This window comes from Garra rufa, chromosome 17 (assembly GCF_049309525.1).
Source record: "Garra rufa chromosome 17, GarRuf1.0, whole genome shotgun sequence".
In the NCBI taxonomy this organism is placed as follows: Eukaryota; Metazoa; Chordata; class Actinopteri; order Cypriniformes; family Cyprinidae; genus Garra; species Garra rufa.
In genome coordinates, this window is record NC_133377.1 from 38,294,275 (window position 1) to 38,306,885 (window position 12,611).

A 12,611-nucleotide genomic window follows, 5' to 3' on the forward strand; every position below is an offset into this window, starting at 1 on the left:
TTCTGGCTGATAGCACTTTTAACATAGCTTTGCATAGATTAGTGCTGGGCGATATGCACAATTTTCACATCGTCCTATCGTCAGCCTGTGAGATCGCCGATACACCATACTATCGTGCTAATTTATTTAATAATATGTAAATATTTCAATATGTAATAAATTCCTTATTCGTTTTGTAAGGGTAGTATATGTGACTTGTGACACAGTTGTGCGTGTACAGAGCGCTGACGGTAGTTCTGTCGGAGAGGTTCAAGTTTACTTTCGGTTTCATTCTCTGCTATCTTCAGGGAGCGGTAAATGTGCGTGCGTGAATGTAAATGAATGTATACCACTGTTACCACTGTATGTCTAATCTTTGTCATCAGTTCATGTTGTAGTTCAGTTCATATTGAATGTGGAAAAGTGATGTGCGTGTAATTCACGTGCGTATGTTTAGCACCATTTTATCGCATTGTAATTCTAGTTAATGCATACAGATGTTACTGAGGTGAATGTTTATGTTTGCTATATACAGAAGGATTCTCATATATCGTATTTATTTCAGCCTAAACCACATTTTACTACCTCTGTTATCCTAATGACTGTCTACACTTAATCTATGTACACTGTATGATGAATAAATCTCTTACCCATTTTCACTGTACACATCTGCGGCGCTATCTACTCTATGCTTGTGTTTATACCGCAGCAAGTTTCTGAGGCATCCTAGAACCAACAAGTTTCGATATTTGTCCTATTTAAAACTTGACTCTTCTGCAGTTATATCGTGTACTAAAACTGGCGGAAATTGTAAAACTGCAATTTTCTAGGCCGATAAGATTAGGAACTACACTCCCATTCCGGTGTAATAGTCAAGGAAGTTTGCTGCCGTAACATGGACGCAGCAGGCGGAGTAATATCACGCAGCGCCTGAAATTAGTTCCCAGCTAGGTTAGCATTTCCACATGTGCTGCGTGATATTACTGCGCCTGCTTCAGCCATGTTACGGCAGCAAACTTCCTTGACTATTACACCGGAATGGGAGTGTAGTTCCTAATCTTATCGGCCTAGAAAATCACAGCTTTACATTTTCCGCTGGTATTAGTACACGATATAACTACAGAAGGGTCAAGTTTTAAATAGGACAAATATCGAAACTCGTTGGTCATTTTTGAACGCGATGCTATTGGTCTAATAGGATTCAATGATCTATGCTAAGCTATGCTAAAAGTGATATCGCCAGAACAGGAGAACGGCTGAATGGATTTTAAAATGGTAAAACTCAACTTATTAACTCGGGGGGAGTTGGAGAATGAGCCTAATGTGTTCCTTTAAAAATTAAGGTTCTTTAAAAGGTTCTTCACAGTGATGCCATAGAAGAACCATTTTTGGTTCCACAAAGGACCATTCAGTCAAAGGTTCTTTACAGAACCATCTCTTTCTTACCTTTTTATAATCTGAAGAACCTCTTGTGAAACAAAGGTTCTTCAGATGTTAAAGGTTCTTTATGGAACCATTTAGACAAAAATGTTCTTCTATGGCATCGGGAAGCACCTTTATTTTTAATGTGTACTTGTGGCTAAAAATGCCATAATCCTTTTCGTCAAATAGTCGAAATAAAATAAATAGTCCTAAAATAGGCTTCGTTTTCACCTATAAAATTTTTCATTTAATTTCAGGGTTAAATGTAAAATGTTTTTTTATAAAATATTTAATATACTTCGTTCTAGCTTATTTGAAAATGTAAAGTATGAAATTCCTTAATATAACCTTAATATAAACTTTAAAAAATATGTGTGTATTATATTTTCATTCCATACATGTTTTACAACCTACTTGTGGCTAAAAATGCCATTATCCGTTTTGTTACTAAAATTATTAAGTAATTACAATTTAAATGCATAATAATTTTAAAGCGAATTCATTTTAGCACACATCAGACTCTTTGTTGATGCAATCATGGTCCCTGTGGTTTGCAGGAAAAAGCAACCTTGCGGTGGAACAAGCTGATTAAAAACCTGCTATTCACATTTGAGGGCCAATCAAATAAGCTTGCTGGCTGACCTTGAAGGCCCCACAGGATATGACATCACGTCGGCGTCTGGCGAATCGACTGATAGCGTGTCTGCTAGCTTTGCTTTACATGACCGCAGGCTTCGACACAAAATAAGGCTTGATTGTGTGCTTTAGTGGAAAGTACACACACACACACACACACGTACATATCTAAAATCACTCAGCGAGAATGAGCTATTGAACGGCGTCCATTACACAACCATCTATTACAAGACTGTTCACCACCAGTCTCTTTTTCATTCACAGATACACAATTATCAGTCATGCAACATGTAAAGTTATGCAAACAGATATTTAAACCCCTGTGTTGCCATTTTTACTTAAAGTGATTTATTAACAAATCGAAATGGTGGCAGACAGCACAGTAAAACGACTAAAACCAGAAGCAAAGTTTACAAACCTGGTTTCACACTAGCATTTCTGCAATTCTAAACATCCTAATCACCTACAGTGCCCTTGAAGCCTTCAGACAGGCTTTTGTCTTTGGAAGCATGTCCCAAGGGCATCGCAGAGTCACCCTCCAAGAAACATTCACTTCACACTAATTGCCGACAACCCCGAGCACCTGAGCCTCCTACAACTGCTGTTCACTGCTGTTCTCAAGGTGACACCAGGTAACCGCCTGCCGTTACTCCATCGTTCACCTTTCCTACCCTGCCCACCTTATTCCCTTACTGTATCAGCCCATCCCTGATACCATTTTGAAGCTCAAAACCTTGTCTATAATGGTATATTATAAGCTTTTACTCTATAATACCAAGTATTTTTTAACTAGCATGTGAAACAGAACACATTATGCAACTTTATTAACATTTTAAGCATTGCGTCGCATGATAAATTCACTCAATTAGAATTTCTGAAATAAAAGCAGTTTACATTTTAAATGTAAAAAATGTATACTACACAGGATTTTTCTGAAGAAAAATTCAACTATTATTTTCTCTTGTGGACTATATGTAAACATCTTTTATGTGAAATATCTAATTCAGGTCAGTACTAAATAAACAATAACATGCATTTTGTATGATCCCTCTTATTTTGGTAAAATAATTAAGATTTTGCAGATTCCATGTATGTTTAATTCAATGTGTTAAATTGTTTCTACACCACATTATGATAATATAAATTAGTGAGTCTGGTAAGAGGTAATTGAGATTGAATGGGGGAAAATCATCAATACGATTGGATATGACTGGTTATGATCGGTTGTGATTGGTTCATGCGATAAATACCGCCTCTTGTGTTCGTATGCGTTCGTGAATCAGTCTGAATGAACAATACAACGGCGTATAACCACTTTGTTGGTCAAAATAAGACTTAAAACGGCATGAAAGCGTGATTTGTGGGAGTTTTTAGTGAGTAATCAGCTTGGTGAAAATTTAAAGTAAATCTCATTGTCTGTGAACAATATTTACTAGGGATGTAACGGTATTATTAATATTGTGGTTTTGAGATTGCAAAACTGTCTCGATATCATCGTGGTCACATGACGATATGAAACGGTATTCTGGGCAAAAACTGTAGTTTTTAAAATATATTTAAACTTCTTATTTTAATAAGGTCTTAAAAATTGTGTTTTGGGCCATTATGCTTTGGCACAGTATCTGTCAAAAGAACTAAAATCGAAATAACAATATGGCTTAAACGCTGGCTTTCAAGGTGAAGTGCGCACTTTGTTCAGGCGATCAGCTTGTGATCCGGTGTTTTCCGTGCCTCAAAACTGTTCAGTTCACAGTGAATGTACACTGTCAGAAAAAATGTGCAAAATTTGTACCTTCAGGGGTACAAAGGCTTGTCACTGGGGCAGTACCCTCAAGGGTACACCCGTTGTACCCTTTCACATGGGTACATATCTGTACCCTTGCAGTATGTACCTTACAAAGGCAAATATGTACCTTTGCTGACTAAATTGTACCATTTAGTGCTATGGTACCATAATGTACTTTTAAAAAAGGTACAAATTTGTCTTTTTTAAGGGTACTGCCCCAGTGACAAGCCTTTTGTACCTTATGGTGGCAAATCTGTACTATATACAACACATTAAAAAGGCCAGGATGCTGTTTATCACATTTATTAAACATTCAAAACATTACATTCTCACATTTTTCACAGGATGAATGTTTTAAGCTCTATCACAATGTCATAACAGGATGCATATTGCAAAATTTTACTTAAAAAAACAACAACAAAAAAACAATTTTCATACTCAAAACTGTTCTTATAAAGCAAAACATTTTTTCCAACAGTACACATTTCATTAATTGATTATACCCTAACATTTTATCACAAAATAAGCTTTACCTCTACCTGTCTTAAAAGGATGCAAATATTGAGCAATTATTTTTTCCAAAAACAATTGTTTATACTATTTCTAACTTTTTTTAAAACATTTTATAAAATTGTAAATATCAAGAATATTAAGCTTAATATTAAATTTTTCATAATCAATACATCCCATTAAGTAAATTTTTCTACTGCATTCTACATTTTCTAAAAACTGTTTTAAGCATTAAGAATCAAAAACAACCTTTTTCCAAAAGTACACATTTCATTAATTGTAACTTTATATGCGTAAATTCTTTTTATCACAAACCCATTTTTACCAAATGCAGTACTACACTACTACACAGTACTAATTGGAACTTTTTAAACATTCTTGAGGGTCACAAACTACTTATTTATCATAAGCAGAGTAAATGGCAAGGGCCTGAAAGTCCATCTCTTGCCCTGGTTTTATAACACTTCATTCAAAGTCAACTTTTACTGCGTATGCATGGAACTGTGAATTATACGACACTGGTATTAAAAAATACTTGCCACATTATATATGTACACTGTTGACATTTAAAATGTATTGGATTTAAATCGTCACTTTTGAAACACTGAATGTCGAAATCTTCACCCTTGTGTATCAGTATATTTGGCATTTTTAGCACAGGATATTAATTATTCGGGTGATAGATATTGGAAGGGGCTTGCCACCCACCTCAGTTATCTTTGCTATGGCATGCTGCCAGAAAGTCAGTGAATTCTTCATGTAGGGTGGACAAGCCAAGTTGAAAACAATAGTAAGCACTGAAGGCTGTGCATTGTAGTGATCCTTTCTTCAACTCCTAGTTCCTTGCACAACTCCACACCATCCACTTTGAAAAGTTGTTCCCTCTTAAAGAAAGCCATTTTCCAGTCAGTTTCTGCCAACTGTAAGGTTGGGTATGGAGTATCAGCATCACACTGAGAAGAAAAGAAAACATCAAAAATCTATCAGTAAAACAATGCAATGTGCTGTTTTAAATGTTTTAAGACAAATAATGTGAACATTTTGCCATAAACTACCTTGTAACCAATCAAGGTGTAGAGTTACATTCAAGCAATTTTAAGGCATGAAGATTTTTTTCACAAAGAAAAAACATTTAAATATCATTTATAAATATCATTTAAAAAAGCTTAATAGATAATCAATAAATAGATAATCACAAAACCACTATGTTTATGTCAATACCTAGATCTTCTGCAAGCATCTTTTCTCTTGCTTCTTGTAGACTTCGTCCAACGGAGCATTTCTTTGAACAAGCTGAAGCACCTTGGGCACAATACTGGTAAAGCCATCCCTGAAGTGCCGGCTTAAACTGACAGTTGATGAATGCATTCGGTCAGCTTCATCACACAACTGAAAATTTACAAAAAGATAAAGTTAATCATTTAAATTAACTAAAAATACTTCAAAACAATCAAATCAGACATTTTAATATTCTTTCATTGCCATTTCCCTTTAGTAATATACAAATATTTCTAAGATTGAATGCACAAATATTTGTTTACCTGAAGATTTAGAAAATTACAATGTTTCTACAAATTTGTTTTAACTGTAAATTATCATTATAGCATACTGTTTATTTATATTGACATTCAACATTCATTTTAAGCTAATAACTGATTTAAAATCTGTGATATCACTGACCCCTGAGGATGTTCATCTCTCTTATCTTGCCGGGCTCAAATTTGTAATTTTGTTAATATTTTAATTAATTTCAATATTTATTAACATAATGATAAAAGCCAAAATATTAAATGTAATAAATGTATTTTGACTGAGTAAAATCTACTGACTTCAGCAATCTACTACTACTACATTGCTATCGGTGACAGTTTAAAAATGGGAGAATCCCTTGTTTTTGCCCGAAGTTTTCAAGCCGGTAACAGAAAAAGAATTAAAGATACCTTATTAGTCTTTCAAATTTTCTTTCTTATAGCATTAATTCAGCCAAAAAGTTTAGTTTGGTCATTAATTATTCACCTTCATGTCATTCCAAACCAGTAAGACTTTATCTTCGGAACACAATTTAAAATACCTGCTTTTTAAAATATTGGCATCAGGCATTAAAAAAATCAATACGGTTAACCGCTAAACATAGGACAAATATAATACACAAAACTCAGTGTTATACTTACATTTCTGTAGTTGAAGTTTGTTGATAGGCTTCTGCTGGCACTGGTGCTAGTGTTACTGTTACCACCTCCATCTTGTGTACAAATTTGTTAAATCCACCTTATTTTCTAAAAGGAAAAAAATGCATAGTCTGTGTGAGCTTGAGGTTTTAACAGCAACAATAAAATCTCTTTTTTCAATGGACATTCATCAGTATAAAAACATTGCTTTAATTTAGAAAAATACACAATAAGTTAGTACTTATAAGTTACACTTCCAGAAAAAGGTACAATACTGTCACTGGAACAGTACCCTAAGGTACAAAAGCTAAAAGGTACCAAAATGTACACTTAACGAACTAACAGAGAACTATACTTTTTTTAACTGAGAGTGTATTATTAAAAGCCAAATTATTTAAATTTGCATCTCACAGACTAGAAACGTATTTCACGAGTTTTGATAAATAATGGTAACTTAAACCAATTTTACTTGCTGTCCTTGGAAGGGCTCGATACCAACGCCTCAAAACGACATGACAAATGATTAGGACTCTCCTGGATTTACGTTTATAACGTTAGTTAAATATGTACCAAACAAAACTGATATAAATCAACATGGATAATAATCGTAAGGTATATAATTCCAGAAAGACTAGGAGAGGCGTTAAAATAAAAGGCGTTCACTCGTGTCCGGAAGGAAACACGGGTAAGTTAACGTTAACTTAACGTTAACATTAGAGTAGTAAGAACATTTTGGTAAACTGAATTTATAAATCTATGGTACACAAACGCGATAGACCTGAGCTGTTTCTATGGCCGTTTCACCGCTGTTTTGTCAGCGTCTCATGCCATCTCTAGGTGGAGTATGAGTTAAGCGAAAAATTATATCTTAATTTCCGGCTAAATGATAAAAAATTATTGTAATAATAACAATAAGCTTAAAATGTAATGGCAATGCGTTAGTTTTGTCAGGTCAGTTTTCGAGGAAAGGTTTTCCTCACGCATCAGATAACGTTAGGCCTGGCTACAGACGCAATGTCAAGTTAACAAAAATCGAAAGGGAACCAACAGATTTTCACAGTACTTAAAATTAAACTTACCTCTAAATTTCTGTGCTTCGTCTTCAGTGACATGTATTCCAGGCAGCTTCTTTCAGTTTTTGAATAAGATCCTCTCCGTCTCCGTCGACAGCGTCAGAAATGAATGATGTCCAGAATAACCGTCCGTCATGCACAATCTCATTTTCAAAATGCACAGCGCGGGCTACAATCCCATTGGACGACACAAAAAGGCTGGCTTCGAAAATATGTATTTGAACTGAGGCAAAGTAGTACACCATATAATGTTTAATAAACGTTAAATAGTTTTGTATACTACATTGTGCTTTTGCTAATTACTATTAGTATGTGTATTTGTTTAACTCTACATTAAAAACAAAACTTAAAACAGCTCTTATATCAGTTTAAAATTACAATTAAAAATGCAGACCTACTTTAATACAAATGCTTTACATTTAAAAGTTATTATCTTGATGTTCTGCATAATCACTAAAATGTAATTTGCGTGTGTACTGTTCAGAACTGGTCAGAAAGATGCAGGCTCTTGAACGTATTTGGTTATTTTGTGCATCTCTTCCAAATAACCAACAACTCATGAAAATGATTATCTTGCTCTGTTTAATTTTGGGTCACTATTTCATACACTTTGGCTTACTCCTTTGGTCACACAAGTGATTGTACCTTTCTTTGGGGATTAAATGGTACAAACGTGGACCCTCTGGCAGTTGGAAACATATCTGTACCTTTTTTACCCCTAAATGGTACATATGAGTACTCTAAGGTGCAACTATGACCCATCGAGGGTACAACTTAACCATTTGTACCCTAAGTGTCACAAATGGACCCCAACCGTACCCTTTTTTCTGACAGTGTAGCGAACTCTTTATTGCATGTGCTGCGAGTTTAGCGTGAACACAACGGCCACCAGTTATGCTTTATTTTCACGGCAGATGATTACAGCATTTCACTAGATTTGTAGTGACGTGTTTTTGTAAGCCTGTTTTCACTGAAGCTGGAGTTTTCCCCCAAAATAAAAGCTCTACTGCCGTTTCCGTCAAAATAAAAGCTTAGAAGTGTCATATGAATGCTGGCAGCTAGCAGTTTAAATGGGTAACGTTGCTGCAGTCTAAATTTAAAATATCTCTTTCAATTGTAGAAATTATGAAAGAATTATTGTAATTGCCCTACTGTAGTGTAAAGCAAAAAAATATATACCTATGACATATTAATTTTCATTTATTTTACAGTGCAATTGCTTTACAATATATGGCTATTACTGTCACAGAAATAACAATAATATGAAATTGTTATTTATTATTATTATATTCTAATTAGTTTGACTTTCTAAAAACACCAATGTAATTTAAACTGAGACAGTATACCACAACTTAAGTTTAAGACTTAAGTTAAGAACATGGGTTGAAGCTCTTAATTTTGAACTGTCAAAGTGCATTAGATAAAATAATTTAACTTTAAAATGTACAAAATTTTCATGCTTTTCCAAGTCATTTATCCTCTTTTTTTTTAAATATTGCAATAAATATCTTATAGTGCACTTCATATGAAGATATTACCATATTGTGAGATTTTGATATTGTTACATCCCTAATATTTACCTAGCTCTGATGACTGATGCTTAAAATAGTTAAAAGTTAGCAATTAACAAGAATAGCTGAACATAAGTTCACCAATAAAATATACTGTTTAAATTGTGACTGCCTTAAGTTGTTATTTTGGAATAAATGTAAAATGCTTAAAAACACTAACTTGATGAGAGTCATACTTGGCTTTAATAACAGAATATTGATTACATTGTTAATGTAAAATCATAAAATGGTGCAATGTCTGATATCTCTCAATTGTTCACTCATTTACTATTCCCTATATAGAGAATGCCATTTAGTGCTGTGTCAACAAAAATGAGTAAAATATAATATTACGGACTTATTACATACTGAAATACAGTTTGTAGGTAAATCAGTAATAAATAAATGTCATTGTTTGTTTATTCCGTTAGTTTTTTGTTCATAATGATTATAAATATAAACAATTGCCAACAAGTATTCACATATAAACAAGTGTACATTATTGTACAGGTATTACATCCATGTGAAAATGAACACTGTATACACTACATACCGTACAGTGAAAAAAAAAAAAGTAATAAAATAATAAAGATTATTGGAGTATGTTTTACAAGAAAATGCTACTTCAGGTATTCATACTTCAAAATTTCATGTTTAACACAATGTGTTTGACCTACTTGTTTCTTTTAAAAAAAAATTCTGACATGATTTATAGGCCATGATAACCCATACTCAGAATTTGAGCAGTGAGCTGTGAACACACACCTGGAGCTCATGGGCACCTCAGTTGTGGGTATCAAGGATGGAAAAGAGTGCTGTTTGTTCACTCCCCCCACCTACATTTCCTTACGGTGCTGAAGATCGAACCCACAATCTTTGGGTTACCACAACCGCAAATGCCCCAGTTGTCTGCAAGTAAATATTGAGCCAAAATTCTACTTTTTTTCAGACAGTATGCAATTCTGAGCATAGTCAACCTCCAAGAGACATTCACCTCATACAAATTGCCAACAACTCCAAGCACCTGAGCCTCCTACAAATGACTCACTCACTCCTTTCTCTCAAGGTGACACCAGGTAACACCCTCCTGTAACCCCATCATTCACTTTCCATGCTCATTTTATTCTCCTCCTGCATCAGTCCATCCCTAACCACCCTCTCAATCCCCAAACCTTCATTTTGGCCCAGCGCATCTCGATCTCGCCAATCACGCAGCCTCTACCTATTGATTGACTGGCTCACGACCAATCAATCATCGGCGACTGCGAATATGACCCCGCCCTCGTGGCGCTACACAGACCAATCGCGGTACTTGTTCGGGAATTTCCACTCTCATTGATCAGCCTCTACTTTGACGCAGTCACCGACCGTCAAGCCCGGTTACCCCTCCGGGCATCACGACCGACATCAGCATATCAAAACGGCACAGAAACCGACATCGGGTGCGATGGGAAAAGGTATCGTTTGAAAGAGAACATGGTCTTTGCGTCAGAACATCACCATTTAGTTTCAATTCGAATGATTACTTAATAAGAATTTAGAGTAACGTTAGCCCCAGTTTATTTCCAGTGCTGGTTACTGCAAGGTCGCAAAATAACTAGCTAGAAGGTGCTTGTTGTGACAAATGAGTTCGATATATTCGCGCTTCTGTCGTGAATCAGCAGACATCCATTTTGGCGCAGTTATCCCCGCTTCACCGCCCAATTGGACTCGCTTTAAGATTTAATTTTTGTCACAAACGTGATACATGTTAGATAGGCTGTAAAACTATTGAAACGGGTCAGTCCAGATGCAGTCATCCCAAATCTACACGCTCCCCCACCCCCATCTGTGGTTAACGCCTTTCATTTAGAAGACTGACAGAATTTCTGCTCAGACTTCCCAGACTTGCAAACGACTCATATCCAGAAAATATCTGGTTCGAAAATAAAAGTTAATTTAGATTTTGCTTCCATAGCTGGTAAACATTTGTTGTCATTCATTAAAATGAAATATTAGATTTATAAATCGTTTAAAAATTTATAAATTCACAAATCCGCACTAACTAAACTAAAACGGGTCACTTTCTGGCAATGCAAGTTCTCAGGTGTCATTTTAAAGGCAGACGTAATGCCGAAACGTTCACCGCAAACGGTCATTAGTTATACTGCGGTTGTCAACGTTATTTTCCCGACGCGCTGTCAAGACGCGTTTGTGGCGCAAGCAGAAACGTTATAACCATAAAATGCTTCTGAATATGTGTTATTATGATATATTACAAACATGTTTTTGGAACAAATTAGATAACATTGATAGCCTATCATTTTTTGCGTTTACCTCAGTGCGCCTTTTTGCATCGAATACAAGTAGCGCTTATATCTTTCATTTCTAGCGTCTATGCCAAACGACTTGGATATTTCAATGCCAATATGTGCATTTGTAGCCACCAGTATTCTTTTATATTCATTTGTTCCCTTTAACTGCATCATGACGCATTGGACTGGGCGCAAAAATGAAGCATCTGATTTGACGCAATTGCCAAACGATCGAGCAGCATTATTTGACAATGTCAATGATGTTAAACCCGCAGTGTAGGGTTAAAAAGCTCACAGAACAGCTGATAAATGTTTGCTTATCATTTACAATGTTTGTAGTAGTAAGCAATACGTTAAATAAGAAATTAATGCACCTGTAAGATGGAACGATTTGGCAAAATACATACAGACACGTTACCATTTAAATCTCACAAACCTGAATCACTCTAAAGATGCATGGCTATAAAATGTGCAAGGATTTGGAAATAGATTCTTACCCCCATTTTGGAGCCGTCAGTCGCTGTGTCTTCAGTCTATCAAACTGCGTTTGGTTTCAGTCAAGCGGGAGAGAAGAAAAAATGAAGCTCTTGAAGGGATAACGACGGGCAGCGTTTGAACGACCCTCTGTTTATAAATTAAACTTATATACTCTTGAAGATACCATGCGTAATAATGGACTACAGGGGGTCGGCATGAAGAAAATACTTAAAGAATGGCCCAAGCTGCATTGGTTTTTAAAAGCATGTGGCTGCCTTTGATATAATGATAGAAGAACATATGAAGCGCAGAGGATTGTGAAGCGTCTCTGGCTGAGAATGATGCCGGTGAGATGAAGAGCCGACGCGCTCGGTCTGCCTCTCGGTGTCCCTCCGCTACTAGTGCTTCGAGCCGCGGCACACACTTCTTATCCCTCCGCGAGCGACAGTAGCTCTGTAACGCCTGTAATGTACAGACATGACAATGAGATAATGTTCCAGAAGAATCTGGTTATATTAAGAGAATACTACAAGTATGCAGCTCTAGTGAAAAATATCAGCAGACACTTGTTTGAATGCCTACCTGATTCTAAGATGGATTTGTATGCTGAATCATGGCTGAATCCATTGGACTAACTAATGGACATAGTATTTCACAAACAACTAGTACCTTTGTACATGTTTTTTGCAAGTACTATGGTATTATTTAAAATACTT

General features: G+C 35.6%; 1 protein-coding gene across 1 annotated transcript in view; it reads right to left on the minus strand.

Moving 5' to 3' along the window:
• atp1a3a (ATPase Na+/K+ transporting subunit alpha 3a) overlaps positions 1 to 12,269 on the minus strand; it is a 64,335-nt gene extending 52,066 nt beyond the window's left edge. Inside the window, exon 1 of the mRNA XM_073821609.1 lies at positions 11,916 to 12,269. Within this exon, the coding sequence (XP_073677710.1) occupies positions 11,916 to 11,921 (6 nt within the window). The 5' untranslated portion in view covers positions 11,922 to 12,269. The remainder of the gene's footprint in view (positions 1 to 11,915) is intronic.
• Between the last annotated feature and the right edge of the window lie 342 nt (positions 12,270 to 12,611).